The 26044-nt window shown below is 34.6% G+C and overlaps 1 protein-coding gene across 4 annotated transcripts in view; it reads left to right on the top strand.

The window, feature by feature from the left end:
* EPHA6 (EPH receptor A6) overlaps window positions 1–26044 on the top strand; it is an 877027-nt gene that overhangs the window by 345014 nt on the left and 505969 nt on the right. For all 4 annotated transcript variants that reach the window (XM_067739161.1, XM_067739159.1, XM_067739160.1 and 1 more), the window contains exons 4-5: window positions 4867–5022; window positions 19384–19719. In XM_067739161.1, the coding sequence (XP_067595262.1) occupies window positions 4867–5022; window positions 19384–19719 (492 nt within the window). The remainder of the gene's footprint in view (window positions 1–4866; window positions 5023–19383; window positions 19720–26044) is intronic.

Genomic DNA, 26044 nt, shown 5'->3' with positions numbered 1-26044 from the left:
TAATAAATAGCACTTATATTGGGTTGGCCAAAAAGGCCATTCAGGTTTTTCTGTAAGATGTTATGGAAAAACCTGAATGAACTTTTTGGCCAACCCAGTAAATTAATAGAAGATAAGCAACCAATAGAAAAGGATATAAAAGGCAATTCATAGAAAAGTATAAACAAATGACCAATAAAAATATGAAAAAAAATGTGGAGCATTAGTGGCAATTAGGAAACTTCATTTAAAGTAATAATATTTAACTCCACATATTGTCAAAAGGTAAAAGAGTGACTAACATTAATTATAGGGATTAGCAGGGTGAAAGATTAGGGTGCTCACTTACATTATTGTGCGTTTTAGAAATGTTTAGGAATGTAACATGGAAATATGTGTTAAAACAAATAATAAACATACCCTGGCCCAGAGTGCCTACTCTTGGGAACTGAAATATAAGTATCATCATGGGGATGTTTACTGCAGCATAGTTTATAAAGTATTTCTTCCAACTGGGAGATTGTTGACACATATACTACAAATATATCACAGTGACTTAACTACAACCATTGACCTGGAGAGATTTCCATGTTATAATTGATAACTGATGAAAACAATCTAAAATTTATTGATATTATCTCAATATTGAAAAATCAATAACACTAAATCCTTCTGTTCATAAATATGTAAACATATATCTACACAGCAGTGTGTCGACATTTTAGGAAAATGATATTTGAAGAGGAAAGAAGGAAGAAAAGGTGGTAATAAGCCAGATTTCTAAATGACATTTTAAAGTAAATGTTCATACAAAAAGAACATACATGTTATGATCTCATATATATATATATATAGTCATGAATGTTTTGAATATAGAAATATAGAGAAATTGAGAGGTACTAAAATGAAGGTTTAATCTGAAAGTCGATATCTGAATAGCTCCTTCTAAAAGAAAACATTAGAAACCACTGAATCAGATAATATTTTACTTTCCATGTGCAGTATTGATATATGTTGGGAAACATTCTTACTTTTGGTGGTTTGTTTTTTGGAAATGAAGTTCACATACCCTATAAACAGAGAAATAAGGAAGTGGTAGAGAAAGAAGGGGTGAATAAGAAAGTAATTTAAAAGTTCTCAAGATGTAGGGACTGATATCCCATTTTTAACAAATACAAACAAAACCTAAAAGTACTAACTAAAAGATATATAGCATGCTCATTCTATGTACAGAATTATAGTGATCTCATATTAGACATTAGTGAATTAATCACTTGTTTATTCACTCATTCAACTTTTCAGGCATTTATAAAAACTTAAATGTATACTCAAAATATGCTAAAGCATTGTAGATATAAGAATGGTAAGGCCCATGTCTGGCTTGTGGCAGTTACAAGAAGTTGAGGTGATAACATGATCAAGTAGTTGTATAATATGATTCAGGCTAAAAACAGAAGTGCATGCTGTATACCATTGGTGTGTGCTATATAAGAAGAATGTTACTGCCTACAACAGTGGTTTTCTAACATTTTAACAGCATCATCATTAATGTTTAAATGAAATTGTAGACTAAACCCTAATATTAAAATAAGGTAGTAATTTAAGAATCCAAATACATTTTATAAGTTCAAAATTTTAAGGTTTTCAAGGGCAATTTTGAGTTAACAAGCATTTGAAATCAGGGATAGACTTGAGAGTTGCTGCAACAATATCCAATTTGTATTTGTAGTTTTGCAGTAGGCAAAAAAAAAAAATTCACATGGATAGTAATTTTAATTGGAAAGATTTTGTTTCAATTGGAATATTAAAATAATCATTCTTGAGTTGTAGTTGAATCAGTTTCAAGATTTTTACTACCTGCTTCCATCCCTTACTTACAGTAATGCAACAAGCCAAAAAAAAATCTATAAATTTGTAGTGAGATGAATTATGCCATGATCAGAACATGCACTGAGTAGACACGCATTATCTTCTGCAGGAATTTAATTAGCAGAGTACTCACATGCTGTCCAATTCAATAAAACAAATAAGTACCAAGCACCGACTTTATGACAAGCACTGTGCCAAACTGTCCTTGTGGCACTTATAGCCATTAAACAAATAACTGTCAAGGGATTACTAACATGGAAAAGGCACAGGTGCTTAGAGAAACTAGTCTAGGGAGTCAGGTAGAGCTTTCTTTTTTTTTTTTTTTTTTTTTGCGGTACGCGGGCCTCTCACTGTTGTGGTCTCTCCCGTTGCGGAGCACAGGCTCCGGACGCGTAGGCTCAGCGGCCATGGCTCACGGGCCCAGCCGCTCCGCAACATGTGGGATCCTCCCGGACCGGGGCACGAACCCGCGTCCCCTGCATCGGCAGGCGGACTCCCAACCACTGCGCCACAAGGGAAGCCCAGGCGGAGCTTTCTAAAAGAAGTGAGACTTGAAAGATGACTAGGAGTCAGCAAGATGAGTGGGTCGTAGGGTGGGGATAGAGAGAAGAGATTGTTCAACAGAGGAAAAGGCTCAAAGCAGAACAAAGAGCAGAGTAAGCTCAGAAATCAACGGAGTCCCTCAGCAATTCATTCATTCATTCATTCATTCATTTGCCAAATACTCATTGAGGGCCAAGTAATGCCTGATACTGTTCTAGGCCCTGGAAACACTTCAGTAAACAAAACAGACCAAAAAAAAAAAATCTCTACCCTCATAGAGCATACATTTTAAGGGGAAATGGCTTAAAAAATTAAACATATCGAGTGTCAGATGTTGTTAAGTTCTTTGAAGACAGGAATAAGAATGGAGAGTAATATGGATTACTCGGGTAGGATGTAGCAGGAGTTGCAATATAAAAAGGGGAATCGGGGAAGGCTTTATTAATACGGTAATGTTTGAATAAAGACCTGATGTAAGGGAGGGAGAAAACCATACAGACAGCTGGTTAAGGCCCAATGGCAGGAGAATGCTTTGGATGCCCAAGATTCTGAAGGAGGCCAGTGTGGCTGCAGCAGACTGCTTGATACAAAAAAAGAGGTAGAAGATGCAAAGCAGGGTCACAGGGAATGGATGGGGAGCAAAATCATGCAATGCGTGGTAGGCAATTAATAGGGCAGTTGGCTTTACTCTAGGAGAGTGGAAAGCCATTGGAAGGCCCAGAGCCCAGTGATAAAATGATCTGATGTATTTTCTAAGATCACTGCCTGCTGAGTTGAGAATAGACAGAAGGGCAAAGCCTTAACAGAGGGAGTTCGAGAGGGAAGCAGCTTTATCTGATGTGGTTGGAACTGTAGGCAGGGTGAAGCCATGGGTGAACTGTAGGCAAGCTATGGGTAAACTTGTAATCCAAGGTAAATATTTTAAACTTTAATGTAAAGATGATGGGAAGTCATCAAAGATTTTTATACAAGGAGATGTAATGAACAGATTTCTGTGTTCAAAACTGCACTATCCAATACAGTAGCCACTAGCCAGCCACATGAGGTTATTGCATGCTTGAAATGTGGCTAGTTTTAATTGGAATGTGCTCTAAATATAAAATATGTATCAGATTTCAAATACTTTTTTTCCTTCCTGAATATATAAGCAGAAGCCTTACTCATAGATGCATTATTGTTAAATTAAGATTCTTGTTTATTTTTACACAGAACATTTTGTGAAAATGTGTTGAGTTAAAATACACAGCTTGTTAAAATATTTTTTAACATAATATTTGTCACTGGAAAATTACACTTCTTTTATTTTGTATAACAGTTTTAATTTAGAAAGTGGCCAGCAGTCATTTCTTTGAGACTAGAAACAATTAAACCCCCCACCATTCAGGACCCCGGATGTGTAGCTTATAGTAGGATCCTTTTTTGTAGGATTTCCATTCCTATGAAAATGTTCAGTGAAAATGACAACATGGATTTAAGTGAATAGAAAATGAGGTTCAGTGAAACATTTGATAGCATAACTTTAGTCACTTACATTTCATTTTCATTATGTTTTGTGAAAATTTAGTCATTAGCCTACAGTTTTCATGATTTTTGTCATATGTGCATAACAAATATACCTTATTTACTTGATATTTTGTCTACCCACTTTTAAAATTAAATTTTTAAATGAATTTATTTCAATATAATAAATAGAAAATTGTTTGCCACAGAAAAATAAAAAATGATCTTGATAAAAATGAAGCAGTGTTATCAAACTATAGCTATGTCCTGCTACAATCTGAGTCTAAGGCCAGCTCTCATTTTGTTCAAAAAATATTTAGCCTGGGGCTTCCCTGGTGGCGCAGTGGTTGAGAGTCCGCCTGCCGATGCAGGGGACACGGGTTCGTGCCCCGGTCCGGGAAGATCCCACATGCCGCGGAGCGGCTGGGCCTGTGAGCCATGGCCGCTGAGCCTGCGCGTCCGGAGCCTGTGCTCCGCGGCGGGAGAGGCCACAACAGTGAGAGGCCCGCGTACCGCAAAAAAAAAAAAAAAATTTAGCCTGTAAGGAAGATGTTAAAGATATACCCACACTACCCTGGGACTTTCTCCTTAAATACTCAGAAGAGCTGAGGGAGAAATGGAATGGAAATCAATTTTAAAGGGTGTGATTCAATGTTATTTAATGCCGTCTCCCAGAGCTACACAATTGTCTCCCTTAATGTGGGCATTCCCATACATTGGTAAGCACTGTTATTTTGCATAGTTTTGTTTCAAGTATGCCTTTTAAAAGTAGCAACCTCAGCTAAAATATGAGGTCCCCATTGGGTAACTTATTTTGAATTACTAATTTCATTCATTAATATTAGCATGTATTGACTTTTCTGTGTATGTGTGAACTGAACTCTGACATCCAAAGTGTGTATAAGTTAAAATATGTTGTACACATACAAATAAAATAAGCGATAATAAAAAATATTGTTTTTCCTATGTTCGCAGCTTGCAGACCAGGATTCTATAAAGCATTTGCTGGCAACACAAAATGTTCTAAATGTCCTCCACACAGTTTAACCTATATGGAAGCAACTTCTGTCTGTCAGTGTGAAAAGGGTTACTTTCGAGCTGAACAAGACCCACCTTCCATGGCATGTACCAGTAAGTCTGTCCATTTTTCATTTGAAAATCCTGTTTCCAACCCTTTTGGTCTTTTTATTCTAAATTAAAACAAAAAAAAAGAGACTATACAAAATCCTATGCCATCTAGGCTATTTGTCTTTGATAATAGTCAAGGAAAAAGTTTCTGTCTTTCTTAGCATAATTGCTTTTCAGCTGCTTGCAAAGAATGTATTTATTCCTCAAAAATCACATTGATCACTGACATGCATATACCAACCTTGATTTGGAGGCCCTGCAAAGTTTTCCTAGGCATGATCTGTCCTTAGGAGGTTAAAGCAGTTTAAGGTTTTTTGAGGCTCTATAAGCAAAACTTCTGTTTTTTGTTTCAACCCTTGAACTTTTGAAGGCACATCAGTTTAGGACCATCAAGTTTGCTGTGTGTGGGAGCTTCAGTATGGAACTTTGAAAGTCATTGTGCTATCGTTATATAGAAAAGTTCGAGTTTTCCTTGACATTTGTCTTTAAAGGAAGATATTTTTGACTTTGTCCACATTTCACCTCTCACTTTCTAATTTTGGGGTTGGAACCAATAGAATATTAAATCTAAATGGGAAGGTCATTTTAATGCATGCACCAAGAATTTTAAATTATTTGTATTCTCCTATTATTAAAGTATCATAAATTATCTGTACACTATAAAAATTAAAGTGAATATATTAATGCATTGCTAAGGTACGCAAAAGTAAAGTGTCACCTCTTAGTTATAAAAGTCTTGTTAAGTACATCAATAAGATACAGTGAAAATTTGCCTTCTTGTTGATGATTTGGTGCCAAAATGTTGCTTATCTTATGTAATTCCATACTGGCAAAAATGGATAGAAAATTATGTAATGCCACATATTCCTTAGAGACAGTGGAGGTGTTCCATTTATTTTAACTGATGCAGTTTATAGATTTGTATACACTACTACAGACTTATAAAATGTAAAATATTTTATAGAATACATTTAATAAAAATACAACACATTCATTAGTAGATGTAATTTTTGCTTTCTGACTCTTAAGTGCTGAGTGACTACTTTCTTCAAAAAATTGTAGCCTGAGAAATTGCTACCTGGATATTATTTTTTTCTAGTAATGTATTCTAAGTTTATAAGTAGGAAAAGCAAAATTCTAAATATAATTTCTCACCTAATTGTGGAAATAGTTTTGAACAGGAAAAGGTTTCTATTACTATTTATATGTAATCCTTTTTGCACAATTGCTGTATATTATTATATTATATTTTGGACAACATGCTCCAGCTTAGGTAGATGGTAGTGTTTCCAATGGCTACAGTTGTGCCAGGCAAGAATCCCTGAAAACCTACATCAGAAACTAAATGGACTTCCAAGGAGAGTGATAGAGAAGAATCTGCTCTTTTTATTTTCTTAGAAGGCCATAAATAGACGATTGACAAAATGAAGGAATAAATTGTTTCCCATCAATATAACCCTTCAATGAGGTGACAGAGTAGGTAGTTGATGAGGTTTAGTTCTTTGGAGTGAGAAACTATTAAGGAAATAAATATGGGATATAATAAGGTCTATGAACCTCAGTCATTGTTGAATCTGATATGTGTACTTATTAGCTTAACATTTTATGTTTCTCGGATTTTCTCTCTTTAAAAAAAAACTTTTTTATGCTTGGTATTGTAAGTTATGTTTGCAGTTATGCTAGCCTGCTTTAACTGTGCCAAGTGGAAGCAGAGAGGTTTAATTCTGGTCATCGCTGAGCAGAGCTTTAGACAGGGAACAGCATGCTGTATTGCCATAGGGATTAAAAGAGAGAACTCCAAAGGAAGGTGAAAACTTTTGTCAGATCTCCCCTCATCCAGCCACAGGAAAATCCCCTCTCAAGGCTTCTCTCTGCTACTTCCTTGAGGACTTCTTTTCCTTGTTTTAGCAAAAACTTAGCATGGTGTGCTAGTAAGTTCACCATCTTTTAGAGTCAAATTATCTGAGTGTAAACCTTGGCTTTGGTACTTACTAGCTATGTAGCCTTGGGCAAATTATTTAACCCTTTAACCTCTGTTGCACCATTCTTAGTGTTAATAACAGTACCTACCTCATTCTGTTGTTATTTATAATGATTAAATAAGTTAGTATTTGAAAAGAGCTAAGAAGAATACCTGGCACATAGCAGCTGCTATATAATTGGTTGATACAGAAAGCTCTTCTCTCACAATTCATTTTGAAATAATATTTGATAAGTTAGTATTCAAGCTGTTAAATACTTTATGTTGATAGTATTTTGCTGGACTCACAGCTTCCATCATCTACATTCCTACAAATTGAAAGAAATAATGTACTGAATTTGTAAGACCTTTTCACAAAATATATTAAGTCCTCTACCTCTATGCATACCTAAGTAAAGTTTTTTGAATTATACTCTGACTAGATGAGAGACCCTAGCAATTATTATAATATATGCAGAAAAAGCAAGGACCATAAACTCCAAAGCATCATACTTCCTAAAAATTGGAAGATTAGATTGTTAGGGAAGAAAAACCAGGAAAATGGCAAGCCAAGAGGTCATTGAACAGTTAGAGTTAAGAGGACCAAGGTAACTTCACCAAGATACAGAACTTTTGAGACCAAGGATCAAATAAGCAGTCAACCTTTCTGTTTTTCATTAACCATAAACAATAGCCAAATTCTAATAGATTTTTAATAGATGGAAGCTCCCTTAACTTCTAGATCATGTGTCTCTGAATAAGCCATTCTTTATCACCTTTATTCCAATAATATATTATCTAAAGGTCAGAATTTGTATCAGGTAGACAGTCACATCACTTTCTGCTGTTTTTGACTTAGCATTTGAAGCTATGCTTTCAGAGAATCTTCCAGGCATTTAAAAGGAAGCTTTTTTTTTAAACTTGGTATCAGGGGCAGGGAGATTTTGAATGTTTGGGTTTAAAAGAAAATGGAGGACCAAAATATTGAAAATGACTAACTAAGACATTTGGCTAGTAAATGGCCTAGTAGGGAAAGAGCTCCTAGATAGGTATTGTATGTAATCATATGAGTGATTTGATTCTAGGACCTCAAGAGATCTTTCCCTGCTCCTTAGCACTGTCATCAAAACAGCAGCAACCCTTAAGTTTCTGGTACAACAAAGCATGTGACTTCACCATTAAGAGTTTTATAATTTCTTCGCATTTTCACTGTAGAGATAGGTGTTTTTTTAAATTTCATAATCTTGAGACATATAATATACATGATATAATCACATAAATATTTTCATTAAGATTTTATTTTTAGAGCAGTTTTAGGTTAAGAACAAAATTAAGAGAAAGTATAGAAATTTCCCATATACCTCCCTCCTCCCAACCCAGACATGCATAGCCTTCCCATTATCAACATCCTGCACCAGAATTGTACATTATATTTGATGAACCTGTATTAACACATCATAGTCACCCAAAGTCTATAGTTTACACTAGGGTTCACTATTGGTGTTGTACATTCTTTGGGTTTGGACAAATGTGTCATGACATGTATCAATCATAATAGTATCATACACAGGATTTTCAGTGTCCTAAAATCCTCTGGGCCTATATTCATCCTTTCCTCCTACCAACTCATGGCAACCACTTATTTTTGTGCTGTATCCATATATATATATATATGTTATATAATTTGAATCATATAGTAGAAGATTTCAGATTGGCTTCTTTCCCTTAGTAATATGCAGTTAGGATTCTTCCATGTCTTTTCAAGGCTGGATAGCTCATCTATTTTTAGTGCTGAATAATATTTTATTGTCTGGATATACCACAGTTTGTTTATCCATTTACCTATTAAAAGACAGCTTGATTATTTTCCAGTTTCAGCAATTATGAATAAACTGCTATAAACATGCATGTGCAGGTTTTTGGATGGCCGTAAGTTTTCAACTCCTTTGAGTAAATACCTAGCAGTGTGATTGCTGAATCATATAGTAAGAATATGTTTAATTCTGTAAGAAACCACCAAACCGTACTATTCTGCATTCCTACAGTAAATGAGAGTTCCTGTTGCTACACATCCTCATCAGCATTTAATGTTATCAGTGTTCTGGATTTTGGTTGTTTCTAATAGGTGTGTAGTGGTACATCATTGTTGTTTCAATTTGCATTTTCTTGATGGCGTGATGCGGGACATCTTTTCATATGCTTTTCATATGCTTATTTGCCATCAGTATATCTTCTTTGATGAGGTGTACACATAAAGATTTTTAGTTGTTTCAAATGGCTACGGTTTAAAAAAAAGGTGTCTCATAATCAAAGCTCATCCCTGAAATATTGGCTGTGGAGGGGTGATCAAATCCTTCCATCTATTGGACTGGGCTATTATTGTTAACTTCCTCTTTTGATTTTTTGTTTCCACTATTCCTTTCTCACCACCTATAAGTGTACTCAAACTTCTATCATTAAATAATGTTCCCAGTCCAATAGTTTTTCTCCCAAAACAAGTACCTTGAAAAAGCAGTCTTCATCGGCTATGGCTACTTCTTCACACACTTTTAATTTACTTTTTACTCTACTACATTCAGATTTTTGCTCTTCACTCTCCTGCAATCATGTTTTTCTTTGTGTGAACTGTGTGAGAAAATAAACTGTTTAAGAAAAATTCACCAATGATCTTATTTGCCGTATTGTGTTAGAAACATTTTTGTCTTGTTATTCATGACATTTAACTCTGTTGATCTCTTCCTTTTTCTTGAAACTATTTGTTCTCTTTTATTCTGAGACTTTGCAATCTCCCCTTTACCCACTTAATTTTCTGAACATCGTGTTTGTTACCAGGGATAATTTCTCTTCTTTTGCTCACCTGTTAAATACTAATTTTTCTCATGCTTCTTTCTTAGCTTTCTTGTCTCATCACATGTTCTTAATCTCATGGCTTCAACTAGCACCTGTAAATAGATGATGCCTATATTTTTATCCATATCCCAATCTCCTCTCTTAAGGTCCAAAGTCACCTAGCCAACTCATTACAGGATCTGACAACCTGTGTGTCCCACAGAAACCTGCCCACATCTCAAATCTTGTATCATACCATACTCTCCTTGGTTACTAAACTCATGAACTTCCATGATGCTGTACTTGTTCTCATCCTTAATGCCAGCAGTTTCCTCTACTTGAAGTGCTCTCCCTTTAGGTCCTCTTATGGTTGTTTTCTTTTTGGCAGTCAGGCTCAAATGTCAATTCTTAGGACAGGCATTTCCTGATCACCTGTTCAAAAATAGAATCCCTCCCAGTTACTCTTTTTTGTATCATATATTTTATTTTTTATGCATTATGTCACTCTTTGAAAATATCTGATTTATTTTTACACTCATTTCCTTGTTTATTGTCATTCTACCCATAGTAGATTACAAGGGGATCATGAATGTTCTTTCTTTACTGTGTCTCCAGCACTAATAATAGCACCTGGCAAATACTAGGCACAAAATAAATATTCAAAGAATGAATAAACTTATAATTTTAGCTCACCTACAAAAGTCAATTTTATTACTTCCTACCTCAGCCTGCTCATCCATCCCAGCTTGTTTCCTTATCCTGGTGAATCCTCATCTACCCATGCATCCAAGCAAGAAAGCTTAGAATCATTACCCCTGTCCCTACCCTTGACGTGTCCAAGTAGTCACAAGACTTGTCAGTTTTACTTCTTAGTATTCCTTCTGTCCATTCCTTCATATCAACTCCTGGTCCTTTCCTTTTTTGTTAAGGCCCTCAACTCTTTCTTGGGCTAATTTAATGATATTTTGGCAAGTCTCCTTCATTTAGTCTTCCATCCCTCCAAATATTCCAAACTATTAGAAAATATTATTTTTAAACGAAAACAAAACCTTGATCATATTACCACTTCTTCTGCATAACATCTTTCAAAGCCCAACACCTATTTGCCAAAATTGTAAGAGTCAATCCAAGAACATCCAAAGTCCAGCCCTGGCCTCTTTCTCCATCTCTAATTTTAACTATATTAGGATCTCTCAAACAGTCCTAATATCCAGTTATACCAGCAACATACTTGTAAGTTTGGATCGTCTTGATTTTTAAAACATTGTTTTAAAAATCAAAAATGAATGTTTTTAAAACATTCATTGTGCTTCTCTTACATGAACTGCAAAGTATATTAAAGAAATTAAGAATAAGAAATTTAAAATAAAATGCTGAAGTGTTTTCTCTATTAATCTACTTCATAAACTCTTAATTTTATTTCTCAGGTGACTCATTAATGTATGTTCTGTGCTTTAAAGGATGAGCCGTGGAGGACACTCCACAATATCATCTCTTGGTCAATTAGGGCTGCCTCTGAGAGCAGTTCAGAGCACAGGAGACTCTGCTGCCTGCCAAGAAGTCTGTTATCAAAATAACTGTCTAAGGCTTTTCTAGGCCAGAAGGGAAAAATGCTCACTAAGGTTGGAGAAACAAAGGACTATAGGAGTTACTAAGAAAGTACTTGTCAAGCAAGAAAGGCAGAGAGCATGAAAGGACTGAGAGAAATGAAGTGAGGGTCTAATATACAGATGCATAAAAAGTTAGACAAATGTAATTCCACAGTCATCGCATTTTCACTTTGATGTTTCTCGTGTTTAAATCAATAGGAGGATTTTTTTTTAGTTACTGAACAGGTGCTGGAAGATTAACACATTCAACGAACATTTGTGCTGCCTACTTAGAAAAGTTCAAAACATAAAATGCAAATCATATATATGGGTAATACCTTTGCACATCATTAAGGATTTCACTTTTCTTGGTCATCTAAATATGTAGTCAAGTACCTTGAGTAAAACGGTTTCTTCCAATTTCATTCTTAATACGTAGGCAAATACCATGTCTTTTTATCTTTATATTTGGTATACAGTGACAGTGGTTGGAATGAAAGTGTAAAAGTTGAATTTATTTTTGCTCTAAGGTTAACATTGTAAAACATGGCTTCTTTATTTCTGGAATGATTGGCCATTTAAGAAAGTCATTATTCTCTCACTCTTACTTTGAATAGAGCAAATATTGTGTTGAGATGCATCAGGAAAGGTGTTCTTCCCCGTTTCATCTGCCCTACTCAGGTCCTCCACTCTGGGTGGGTATAGGATGCTCCTATACAGATACCCCTGCTCTACTTGCTATTTTTTCTTTTTTTGCCCCATCGCTTTCGTTTCACTTTCGCTTTCTCTTTCTCTTCCTCTTTCTCTCTCTCTCTCTCTCTCTCTCTCTCTCCCCCTCTCCCCTAAGCTTCTTGTGCATGGAAAAAAAAATTCTGGTTCCTTGCTTTTCTGTCTCACAACTGAAAACACAAAAGCGCAGCTGATTGCTTAGGTGACTGATTGTAAACACAAGGTAGCAGCCACAATTTTACAGAAGCCAGAATGGGAGATACTGCATAAATGGATTTATTACCTTTAACAGGCTGTGTTATACTCTAGACTTGTTCTCATTATAGAAAATAACTCTAAATATTTACGTTATGTATGGCAGTGGTATATTTTTAAAATTAAAATGATCCTTATATTATAGGATAGATACCTGTATGTAATGAATCCCAGTTTCCCTAATACAGATCACTGATGTAAGATGTCACTTGAGCTTCATGGAGTTTCCTAAACATAAATACTTTAATTTTTATTTCAGGCAAGGTTCTTTTACCAAATTACCTGGGAGAGTTTCCTCCATAGGAAGCGATATTAAGTGGTTATTCTGCTGATGCTGAAGAATTGAATTACCACTTGCTACCAGGGCAAATCTGTTCTTGGCATCTACAGTTGGAACTCAGAGAGAATTGTCCCATTTAATATCATCTACTTGTACACAACAGACCACTTACCATGACTAATCCATAATTGGAAAAAGAACATTCATAATTATCCCTACAGTGCTATGCCTTTTGAGAAAGATTTATTAATTGGCTTTAATCTATTCATTTATTGCTTTGCTTTTCCCTCCCAAAATATGACAGTGCTTAGTCTCATCATATTTCTCTTATTTCTAATGAGTATTTAATTAAAAATAACTGACTCAGACACAGAAAGGGCTGTATGTAGGTGTGCAAGATTTTTTTCTTTGTGATATTTAGCAAAATTGGATGATTTTTTACTCAAGACGCCCAAGCACAGGCTGCTCATGACTTCATTTGTGTTTTAGTGTGCTTTTATTATGAATGTGGTTTTGCCGTTTAACTCTTGACCTACAAAATTATAGCATATTTCTGTAGTTTTTAGAATTAGTTATTCTATGGGTTTATATTGAAGATTTTTTCTGCATCGATGAAAATAGTTGGTAACTGTTTTTTTGAATTTTTCCAAGGTAAAATTATGTCCACGCTCTATGGCATAGAAATTTGGAGCCACAAATGCTTATTTTTCAAGTTTTGAGTGTCTATGGAACTGTATTTTGAGAAGCTTTTATTCCTTCCCAATGAGATATGGGTGGCTGTCCATTTTGCTATGGGTTTTTATTAGTTAATACCAGTTTTCATAATATAAACATCCCCTTCCACTTCTTACATGATTTTCAAGTCACATGGTTCTCTCTTGAATCAATAACACTGGATTCTTGCAAAGATTATAACCTTGAACTCTCTGCTCTCCAATATTTTTCAAAATTTGCACTATGTGACAAATAATTCTTGTAGGGTTGCACAAAACTATGCATTCTATTCATCTTAGTTAAAGCACATGCCACCTTTGGATCAAGCTAGACCAGAATAGACCTGTATACAAGAATACATATATTTCAGTGCAATATGTACATTTGGTAAGCACCAGTCACCTTTTCTATAAAACGGGGATATAATTAACTACCTTACAGGTTTATTGTGATAATTGAATGAAATAAATCATGTGAAATATTAAGTACACTCCTTAGAACAAAAAAGTGCTAAAAAATTTTGGTTATATATTTTTGAATACATGCCTACAATGTATAAAAGTAGTCAGCTCTGCCTGAGGACAATGGGAAGGTGTCACAAAGGAGGTAAACACCTAAATCAGAACATGAAGGATGAGTAGGAATTTTCCACAGAGCAAAAAAAAGTAAGGGAACAGTATGTGCAAAGGCATTGAGATGCAGCAAAAGGGAGAAAGAGGGTAAGGGATGGGCCTAGTTATGAAGACAAATGTAGACGAGGTTGAGAGATTTAGATTTTATTCTGGAAGTGAATGGTATTTAGTCTATTAGATTTCTTTTTTTATTTTTGTTTCCTTTAACTATGAGTCTTAGAAATGAGGGAAAATGTAGCAAGAATTATCTAAGTCTTCATTCACGGTATTATGAAAACACTAATGGACAAGTCTTAATTTTAGACATCAATTTAGTTACTGAAGTAAGTACAATAATATTGAAATAGATGAGAATATGTAGAATTCAAAGGATTTGAAGTGCACATGTTTCTGTATCTTCAGCAGTATTTATCTTGAAGGTTTAATTTTAGTTACTCTTCCGTAAATATTTTTAAATGCTTTAAGGTAACATTATTAAAAGAAATCTGTTGTAGGAAGGCAATAAATTGCTCTCTAATTTGTGTGTTTTGAAAATTTGCATTTGACAGTACTCTCTAAGCAAAGCACTATAAAACATTTTCCTATTTATAGGATGAATACATTGTGACAGAAAATGTGATAGAAAAAAAAAAATCTAAACATAAAAAGACCTAGGTATCATCCTACCACTAATACATTTCATGACCTTGACATAATTACAAAACTTTCCTGGGCCTCATTTCTTTATCTGAATAAATTGATTTAGTTCCTTCCCTGTGGTGAGCTTGAAGCCCCAGTTTTGTGATTATTCATCATCCATTTCCAAATACACAAACATTTTATGAACAAAACATTGATAGAGCACATAGTGGTTTAGATATGAATACAAAATTTTGTTTACAGGGCTCCTATTGAATACCTTTTTCAAAGATTATATAGGAAGGATATTAGATTAATAAATAATATAGATAAAGTTAGATAAAGATAGATAAAGTTAAAATTGATAGTGATAGTGCAAAGAATGAAATGACTTTTAGAGTTTTAAATTATGTCTATATGCAGATCTGACAACTGATATTTTTAGTACATTATTAAAGTTTGGAGATGTACTTTTTCATTTATTCATGTAATTTACTCCTTTGCAAAATATTTGCCTAAACATCTCTAGATGATTTTATATATATATATTCTGATGTTCTCTTTGACATAGGTAAACATAGAACTATTTTTCTCTCATTTGTAAACTCAATGTAAATAATATGCTTTTTCTTAGGAAACTGTACTATAAAGTCTTGGTAGTCATTAAATTAACAAACACATTTTTAAAAAATATTTATTTATTTGGCTGTGCTGAATCTTAGTTGTGGCTTGTGGGATCTAGTTCCCTGACCAGGGATCAAACCCGGGCCCACTGCATTGGGAGCGTGGAGTCTTAGCCACACAACCACCAGGGAAGTCCCCAACAAACACACTTAAATTATTGCCAGGTAGTAAGTTAAGAACTGGAAAATATAGTTTAATAAAGTTTAATAGGCAATAGCCTTTAATGATTTTCAGTTATTTGGATCAAATTTTCATCGTTCTTAAGGTTAAAAAATGCATCTGTAAGCCACAATTATAGAGTTAATGGGTGAATGAATAGTCACTCTTCAGTTAATATGAAAAAGACCCCTGTTTATTTATGAGTTAATATATTTCTGCAATTATAAGCATAAAATATGAAATCTACAGCAAAGTATGTAGTAACTGAAATGTGACCCCTAAGTTTGCTCTCCTTCAGTGTCAACCTTTATTTAAAGGGTGTTCTGCAGAATGCTAGTATTCCTTCATATGCTTCTTAGAAAATAACATTCCATGAATAAACGTTTGGGAAATGTTGGATTCAACAAAGTGAAGCAAATTGTGTTTCTTTTGTTTCAGCGTCAATCTGCCAGAGGAATCTTAATTTGAGCACAGAACTCATTTTTTTTGTGGTATCTCATGGGACTAGAGATATTATGTATGATGTATTTTGGGAAATATAGTTCTGTTTAAAACATTTTCCATAAAGAAAAAATTTAAATTAAATTAAAAAAATTGGGGCTTCCCTGGTGGCGCAGTGGTTGGGAGTCCGCCTGCCGATGCAGGGGACACGGGTTCGTGCCCCGGTCCGGGAAGATCCCGCATGCCGTGGAGTGGCTGGGCCCGTGAGCCATGGCTGCTGAGCCTGCGTGTCCGGAGCCTCTGCTCCGCAACGGGAGAGGGCACAACAGTGAGAGGCCCGCGTACCGAAAGAAAAAATAAAATAAAATAAAATAAATTGTAGCTCACCTGGCCTCTGCTACTCTGAGAGGAAGATGGGGACTGCATGGCCAGATGCTCTTCTGGGGAGGGACAGGACCGCACTGCCACAAGCTTCTCATAAGTTTACTATTAGAGCACTATTTCTTTATTCTTTAAATGTGTAAAGGGGAAATCTAAATTGAAGCCAAAAAAAAAAAAAAAAGAAGAAGAAGATTGAAAGTGTGTTTTTTTAATAGAAATAAAATTGTAGTTTTTATTTAAGTTTATTACATGATGGGCTAGAAAAACAGCTAGCTGCAAATTAGGATAATTGTCCTTTTCTTATGAGGTTGGTTTGGAGGGTGTAGTGTGGAGATAGCTTTTTTCTATGTGAAGTACGTGTTTCCTTTAAAGAAAAAAAAATCAACATAAGAAAATCCCTGAGAGTTTTCAGTACAGATGTCTCCAAAAGAGTTATTGCTGCCAAGATTTTTTTTCCTTGGGCGTCACATAATCTTTGTATAATTTATAAATGATAACAAAGCAGTCAGGCCACATTCATAAAAGCTTAGTGACACATAATTTAGTTGAATCTGAGGATTAGAATTAATTGTCTCTCTTTGTTCTAAGTTCTAAATCTTAGTAAATGATTCATGCATGTCATTACAGCTTAATATTTGCATGAAATCACAGTTTAGCTGGCATAATTTAACAGCAATTAAAAAGCTATTTAATTGTCATGCTAATTGGTCTGAGAGCCCTTGAGGAAGAAGGGTGTCTGCCGTTTTTATTTAAGTATCTCTAGGCGGACAGTCACATACTTGCAGACACCCATAAGATAAGTGATAACATTCTTCCTGTTCTTGGAAATGTAAGTGAATAATAATTCATGTTTTTCCATTATAAATAAGAGAAAAGAACAACAATATGAATATGTCATTCTGTAGGAAGACATTATTATGATAATGATAATGAATCTTTATCTCCTAGCCATGAGTCTAGGTTGGAGGTAAAGAACTATGCCTATCCCTGTGCTCTAGTTTTTAATCCCTTCCATATTTTCCTTTCTGAAGGTAGACGTTTCTTAACTCTCTGGAACATGAAACGTACATATAGGTGTCTGAGTCCTACCCATTAGGTTGCTGATATCAGGATCCAGCAAAATGAAAAAGGAAAATGTAACACTTCTTAATATCTCAAAGCCAATACACAATCATATAGATTTAGGAGTGATGTTATGCTACTCTAACAGTATATAACAGATCTTGCTACTGAGTCCTCTGTACTCATTTAGACCATTCCCCACACTGCAGCCAGAATGCTGTTTTTGAAACACATCACTTCTGTAGATAGAATCTGTTAGTTTCTTCCTGTTAAGTATAGAAACATATTCAGACTCATTCCAATGAGCCAGCAGTCTGGCATTATCCAACCCCTTCCTGTTCCTTAAAACTCACTTCTTGCTTCCTCCTTCCGCATTCTAGCCACAGTGATCTTCTGACAGTTCCATGACTATTTTAAAATCTTTTTTGACTAAAGAGCCACACATCTTCTACCTCTAATATTCTTCCCACCCCTCTGAACATCTTCCACATCACCTATATTAGGCCTTCTCAGAATATTTCTCAGGTTATTTCAGCTCCTTTCCTTTTGATTTCTGTAACTGCACTTACTATAATTTGAATTTTATTCTTCTGTTTGTGTGTGTGTATTTGTGTTTATCTAGCCATTCAGCTAAAATGTTAATAACAAGAAAGCAGAAATAACTTTTATCACATTCATGCTGTAAGCCCAAGGTCTAGCAGAATATCTGGCACACATAGTAGTCACTAAAAATATATATATTCAATGAATGAATGACCATATCTTGAAATCCAAAAGAAGCTTATATCAAAAATTGAATTTCTTTCTGTGGAGAGAATGTCACAGAGAATTCTTTCCCTCCTTCTAAGCAAATTTTCTTGATAGCAGCAATTTAAAGAACTGTTTAGATTTCTTAAAACTAAGCTTTTTAAAATGTGGTAGGAATGTTAATTAGTTATTTATACAATAAGTTATTTTTCAAAATATCTGTCATAAGCACAGTCTCTTACAGAAAGGATTCTGTGGTATTTCACAACATAGTACATAGCACAGTGCCAGGCACCGAGTAGACCTTCGGTTAATATTTGTTCAGTGAAAGATATGAAACTGAGGTTTGAAGGACTTGGATAAGTGTAAAAGATTATTGACACAATTTTAAGAAAAGGCTGGAATAGTTAAAGGGTATAAATACTCTATGCAGTGTGATCCGTATGGAAAAATAATGAGAAAAAAGAGAGCAGATGCTCATCCACCATCCATGAGAAACATGGTTTGTGCACTCTTGATGACAAATAAGAGGATTGTATGGGTCTCTTTATAAGCTTCTAAGGACACACTTACTTACGTTTAGTAAAGTTAATCTAAATAAAAGTCTAGGTACCATTTCTTCTGTATACCCCCTTTTATCCCTTCCGTATAATGCTTTTGTCCCATGAAATTGGCAGGACCTAGTAAAAGCCTTTATGCTGCCTCCAGTTTCCCTTCCTCTTCCCCTTCTTCCAAACTGTCTGTCCACCCTGAGTTTATGGCCATTTATTCTCAGCCTGTGAGAAAAAGATTCTTAGAGAGATTGTCCAGAAAAATGAATGGGAGTTTTACTTATACATCAAGCATAGTTTGAGGATTGAAAGACTGAACACAGCATGTTTTATATATGCATGTTACTATTTTTTCAAAATTTTAAAATGATGATGTAATTATTAAGATGTATTTAAAACCATCACATAATTTAAAATAATGTTTTGTTATATATTTTCAGTCAACAAATTTAAAAAGTATAATTACTATCTTTTGGAGATCTGTGGCTTTTGATATTAAATATTGAAATTCATATACCAAAAGTTAAGATATAGACCATCTTCACCCCTAAGACTCCACTCTTACTAGACTAACTCAGATATTTTTAACCATATTTCTTTATGGTTTCCATCAGAAGAAAGAGCTCAAACTAATATAAAAGACAAGCAAGTGTTTATTGATGACATTTTCAAGTTAGCACCATAATTCATTGTCCTATACATGTACATTTGTTTTTTTAATTGCTTTCTCTAGGGCCACCTTCAGCTCCTAGGAATGTGGTTTTTAACATCAATGAAACGGCCCTTATTTTGGAATGGAGCCCACCAAGTGACACAGGAGGGAGAAAAGATCTCACATACAGTGTAATCTGTAAGAAATGTGGCTTAGACACCAGCCAGTGTGAGGACTGTGGTGGAGGACTCCGCTTCATCCCAAGACATACTGGCCTGATCAACAATTCCGTGATAGTACTTGACTTTGTGCCTCACGTGAATTACACCTTTGAAATAGAAGCCATGAATGGAGTTTCTGAGTTGAGTTTTTCTCCCAAGCCATTCACAGCTATTACAGTGACCACGAATCAAGATGGTAAGTTCCACTGTTGTTCTCTCAAAACTTATCTATAATTCCCTTTTGATGCTTAATATCCCTGGTGGACCTATATTCACTGAGGTGCAATTGTACACTCTATACATTACAGGGGTGATTTTCTGGTTGTTGTTCTTATTGTTTCCCAAGGTGCAGAAAGATATTTTTGATATTACTTCTTAGTAGTAATGGTCAATTAGATATAAAGCTTTTCTTTAATATCTATGCATTTATGTTTTTGATATAATCCTATACTAACATATCTTAAGAGCAAGTCCATATTACTTACCAACAAACATCAGACATAAATAAGATGTTGCTACATGAATTGAAATTCAGTTGCCGTACTTATGCAGCCATCTCTTTTCCATGTCAGATAAGCAAATAGTAAGAATTTATGCTAATTATAATTCATATCTATATTGTAAAAACAATGCAGCCAGCAAGCCTAACCATAATCCACTCCTAAAAGAAACAGCAAAAAATATCCAGAAATGTGTCTAAATGCTGCTGTTTAGGTGCAGTTTTGTGTAAAAAATATTTAAACTGTCTTTTTTAAAAACTCCAATTGCCTTCAGCTAAATGGTCCCTTTTAACACTACAGGTTTTTACTGCAATGTAGTTAGGCATGAATAGGCCTATGATTTTTTTAAATATATATTCTCTTTAATTCCCCCCATAATGTAATTTATCACAAAGCATGATACAGGAAAAGCTTCAAAGATTTTAAAAACTCCCTTTGAGAAGCATTCATAAATTATGTTGATACAGAAGTGATTGTCTTATAGAAGAAAGTATTGTTTTATATGTTTTATACTATTCTTTTACACTATATTCGTTTGCTAGGTCTGCTATAACAAATGCCACAGACAAGGTGGTGTAAACAACAGAAATTTAATTTCTTATTGTTCTAGAGACCAGAAGTCCAAGATTAAGGTATCAGCAGAGTTGATTTCATTCTAAATCCTTTCTCCTTGGATTGTAGATATCCATTTTTCCCTGTGTCTTCATATGTTCTTTCCTATGTGCATGTCTCTGTCATAATCTCTTCTTGTAAGGATACTATCATGACAGATTAAATCCCACCCATATGACCTCATTTTACCTTAATTTCATCTTTAAGGGACCTATCTCCAAATCCAGTCACATGCTAAATTCAACATATGGATTTTAGGGGATGCAGTTCGGCCCATATCATGCATTAAGGCAGCTATGGTGATATTTAAAGTAGAAATATATATAAGATGTTGGAATACTATTCAGCAATAAAAAGGAACAAACTAGTGATACACACAACTTGGATAAACTTTAAGGGCACTATGCTGAGTGACAAAAACCAATCTCAAAAGGATACATACTGTATAATTCACTTACATAACATTCTTGAAATAACATAATTGTAGAGATGGAGAATAGATTCTTGGTGGACAAGGGTTAGGGCTTAGGGAGAGAGGGATTGGCTATGAAGGGGTAGCAGGAGGGAACCTTGCAGTAATAATATAGTTATGTATTTTGATTATGGTGGTAGTTACATGAAGTTAGATATGTGATAAATTGCAAAGAGCTACACGCACGACATGTGTGCATGCACACACACACGAGCTCTATGGATTTTCTCAACGTCAGTTTCCTGGTTTTGATGTTGCACTTTAGTTATTGCAAGTAGTTAGCATTGGGGGAGGCAGGGTAAAGGGTGTATGGGACCTTACCATACATTTTTTTTGCAAATATCTGTGAATCTATCATTATTGCAAAATAAAAAGTGAAAAAAAACACTGCTAAACCTATAAAGTATACAGGAAGAAAACTTAAATATTCTACTAAAAACATATTTGAAGTGGATGTGACTATTTTATTCAAAATAATATATATAAGTTCACTTTGCTGATAATCTTCAGAAATGCATCTAATAAATAAAGCAAAGCCAAATAATACTGTAGAATCACCATTTTTATATTTACTATATAATATTCCTCTTCATCTAGCAAACTGCTCCACATCGTAGAATTTGCTTTATGATTGTTCAAAATGTAATTCTTGTTTTCTCTTTTTTTTCTTCTTTCCCATAGTGTCAACAAAATCTTGTCAGATGTGTCTTCAGCATAAAACAGATAGGGTCTTCTGTTTCTCTCTGCATTAGCAGATTATTTCTAAGCCTTTTTTCTGCCACTTGATTAAAAAAACTATAATCCAGTACAACTGTTCTAACTATAGGGTATAAGTAATTAAGTTTGGGAATAAAAACAATATATCACTTTAAATAAAATATATATGTAAATATGTTTACATAATTTCATACATTATACACATAGCAGTCTTTCAAGATTAGAAGAGAGTTCATTTAGGCTATTTTTCTAATTTAGCAGAAGGGCAGGATATGAACTATTTCCCACTTTGAAAATGAGAGAATTTATTAAAAGTGTATTGTTATAAGGACAGAAATTATACAAAGCATGAAACAAGATACAATATCCATATATTGAGGCTATGCATTCTGGTAGGGGACAGTATTATTAAATAATCCTCCCCAGTAAATTTATTTTATTTTATTTTATTTTTTTTAAATGATATTTTATTTATTTATTTTTGGCTGTGTGGGGTCTTCATTTCTTTGTGCGGGCTTTCTCTAGTTGCGACGAGCAGGGGCTTCTCTTGTTGCGGAGTATGGGGCTCTAGGCACGTGGGCTCAGTAGTTGTGGCTCGTGGGCCCTAGAGCGCAGGCTCAGTAGTTGTGGCGCACGGACTCAGTTGCTCCACAGCATGTGGGATCTTCCCAGACCAGGGCTCGAACCCGTATCCCCTGCATTAGCAGACGGATTCTTAACCACTGCGCCACCAGGGAAGCCCCCCAGTAAATTTATTTTTGAGAAGAATATTGAGAAACAATTATTGTTCATTTAATTCAGCTTTGTTTTAGTTATAAATTATAATGAAAAATCAAAATATATTTAAATTTTGTTTGAAAAGTACATCAAGGTCCTAAACTGAGCTAAAATATTGCCACATATATGCTTTATAAAATATTATGACCAGTCTTACACGTTTAAGCCACTTATCTCCATGTCATAATTTTGAGAGGCACCAAGAAGGTCTTCTCTTCTTGTGTCTGAAATTCTGATGTTAGAAAATCATACTTTTAAAAATGCAGATATTCCAGTCAAGGGTAACATTATGAAATAATTCAATCTGTGCATGTATCCATTACTCTCTTCATATCAGAAGGGGTCAGATCCTAGTGTTGGGTAAAAGGAGCTTATAGAAACTGGAGTGTCCCAGAACCAGACTTGAGCTGTCATCATTGTGTGCCAGCTTTAATAAGATAACACTGTTACTGTTGCAGATAGAGGGAGGGATTTGCCATCATTCCACTTGGGTATCTTTGGAAATTCTCTTTGAAGTGACTCAAGAGGCACTGTCCAAAGTTACAGGGTAACACATTACAATTTTGTTGGACTGAGGGGACCACAGTAAATTATTTGTCTCATTATCTGTAGGTTACATATCGTTGTTTTCACACTAAAATAGAAAAGTGATATGAGCTATTAATAAGCCTTTAATTTATTCAACACATGTATAGTGGTGAGCGAGCTTTTGTGAATTTTACACCCTGGTGGGGAGGCAGATAACAAATAATTTGACAAATACGTAATTAGTACTGTGATAAGTCCCACCAAGGAGAAGCTCAGGGTGCTCTGAGAGCATGTATTATTCAGGTCTAGAGAATAAGGGCTGGTTTTCCTGAGGAAGCAGTATTAAATTAAGTTCTGTTCTGAGAGATGAGTAGAATATGAGTAGGCCACGTGAAGCCAGGAGAAGGTAAAGAATGCTGAGTAGAAAGAACCAAGCAAAGGTTGAGCAACTGAGGGATTAGGCCCTGATGACTAATGGACCCAAGAACATCTAACAAGTTGATATATTGCAGAGGTACAACAGGATTTGGGGAAGGACCTGAAGATTTAACTAACATTTGGAGAAATGAGTTGGTGTCTGCAAAATAGCCAAGACAAGTTAGGGGAACAACCATTTAGCAGAAGATGCTGATATATCATCAGGGCCAGAGGTAGGGAAAAAGAAAATCAGCAGAATAATAATATTGTACATGAGGCAACCTCGTACAAATAGGAAATAAAATAATAGAGACTGAAAAATATAGACAGTTGCATTAATTATGATTTTACTATTCTGTGCGCAGCGTGGAACGTGAGGATAAAGAGGAAGTTTGCGTCAAATTACCTTTTCTTTCATGTAGTTGATTATATGTATATGTCTTTTCTCATACTTAAGAAATATTAAGGAAACCCCATTAAACAACCTTGACTTAATTGTTTGCTGTCTGCTTACAATTACAGAAATGTAAAAAAAAAAAAAAGAAATTTCCAAATCACTTAGACCCACTTAGCTGTAGTTAGGAAAAACATTCCTTGATTATCCTGATTCTAGTTGGATAAATAAGATTATAGATTTAAGACTGACTCTCATAATTAGAAATCTTTGCAATAAACCTTAATTAACTGACTTTTGCAATCCCTAAAAGCTTTTTTGCAACCTTCTATTTTGATAGTTTATTTAAATGGTCTTTAAAGGTGGTTCATTTAGAGAACAAAACAAGAAAGCAACACCTAGAAAACATTTGATTTTAATCCTCAGTGCATGATAGAAAAACTAAGCTGTGTAGTTTAGTAAAAGGAATTATTCAGGTCATAGACAGGAAAGGAAAATGTTAATCATGGATAGCCTGAAACAAATTGTGTTTGTAGATATCCTGACATGTGCAAAAACCTTTAGGGACCATGTTCAAAGTGAAAGACATGCTAAGTTACAAACCAATTCTGCTGATATTTACTAAAGGGTCTTTAAAGCAATTATTGTCAGAAGCAGTTTGTCCAGTCCTTCAGCTTCCTAAAATATATATTCAACACTCCTGTCTCTGCCAATGGGTGACTATTCTGTATAGGTCTTGCTTTAGGCTTACATTTTGATTGCAGATTTCATATATTTGCTCAGGTAGCAATAATTAATTGAACTGACATTGAAAATAGATTTAAATCAACAAAAGTCTCCATATATTTATAAACTTGAGATGTCTATTTGATTTACAGTTCACTGCATTCTGAAAATACAGTCTATTTCAAATAGCAACCTTTTGCATGTTACTAGAGTAGGTAATTAGGGACATTATAAACATTCATTCATCTTTATATCTGTATTTTAATTTATTTCATGTCTGGATATTCCTCATAATCCTCACTGTGTTTTGAAAATTCTTGACAGTGTTTTGAAAATTCTTGACAGTGGATATTCTTTTTTCTAAAATCTGTGCAAGTCTACTCAAAGTATAAAAGTTTTAAATGCTTACTAAAAATATACTGAATATAAGCCAGTGGCATTATAAGTTAAAGAAAAAAAGCAATAACCGTAATTGAAGCTAAGAGTGATGCTATACTGTTTGTATTTTACATATTTCTTAAACATAAGAAAATTATATATTCAAAAGCCACAGACACTTTATACTGAAGGATAAAATTTTCCTATCTTCTAGGAAAAGTGTTTTTCTTCTGAAAAGTGCACTGAATATTTTATGTAGGGAAGATAATTGAAATGTCAGTCTAGTTAATCACAACTAAATAACTTTATGGTCCAGCCAAATATTAAATTATGATAGAGTCTGGATGATTGTAAACTTTGTGTTTAGTCCTGGGAAACATCAAATTACTCCCAAGTTTAGTGTCTTTTTGTGGCATGCAACTTTTGAGTAAACGAATGGTATAGAAAAGGCTCTTGACCTTAGCAATGAGTTTCCTGAAGTTGGTAAATGGCTCAGCTCTTAGTCAAGAAGTGTAGAAATTGAACTGTTCCCAATCACTTGTGTACAATAACATACATGGTTCTCTCTCACTGGATCATAATCATATTTTTAATAGTTGCTTTTCTGACCAATGTGAAAGTTTCTTGAGAACAAGGATGTGTTATTTGACTGAACATATCCTCAACCTACATTGACTATAACCTAATAAATCTCTGTTAACTGCATTAACAGATATTGGAGATGGTTTCAGTTAATCTTTCATTCATTAATTTATTTCATTCATTCAAAAATATTTATTGAATGTTTACTATCTGACAGAAACTGTTCAGTGTGCTAGAGATATAACAATAAAGAAGTACAAACCGTTAATAGTGTCCCTTCGTTCAGGACATTATATTTTAGTGTCAAGAAGTGATATGTCCCATGAAGAAAAACTAAACACAGTAAGAGGTTTGGAAGTGGTGGGGAAGGGGCATTTTGCATAGGAAAACCAAAAACACCTCTTTTGATATAACACCT

Source organism: Pseudorca crassidens, chromosome 5, assembly GCF_039906515.1.
Source record: "Pseudorca crassidens isolate mPseCra1 chromosome 5, mPseCra1.hap1, whole genome shotgun sequence".
Taxonomy (NCBI): domain Eukaryota; kingdom Metazoa; phylum Chordata; class Mammalia; order Artiodactyla; family Delphinidae; genus Pseudorca; species Pseudorca crassidens.
Note: the sequence above shows the minus strand (reverse complement) of the source record. Positions and strands in the feature narration are given on the sequence as shown.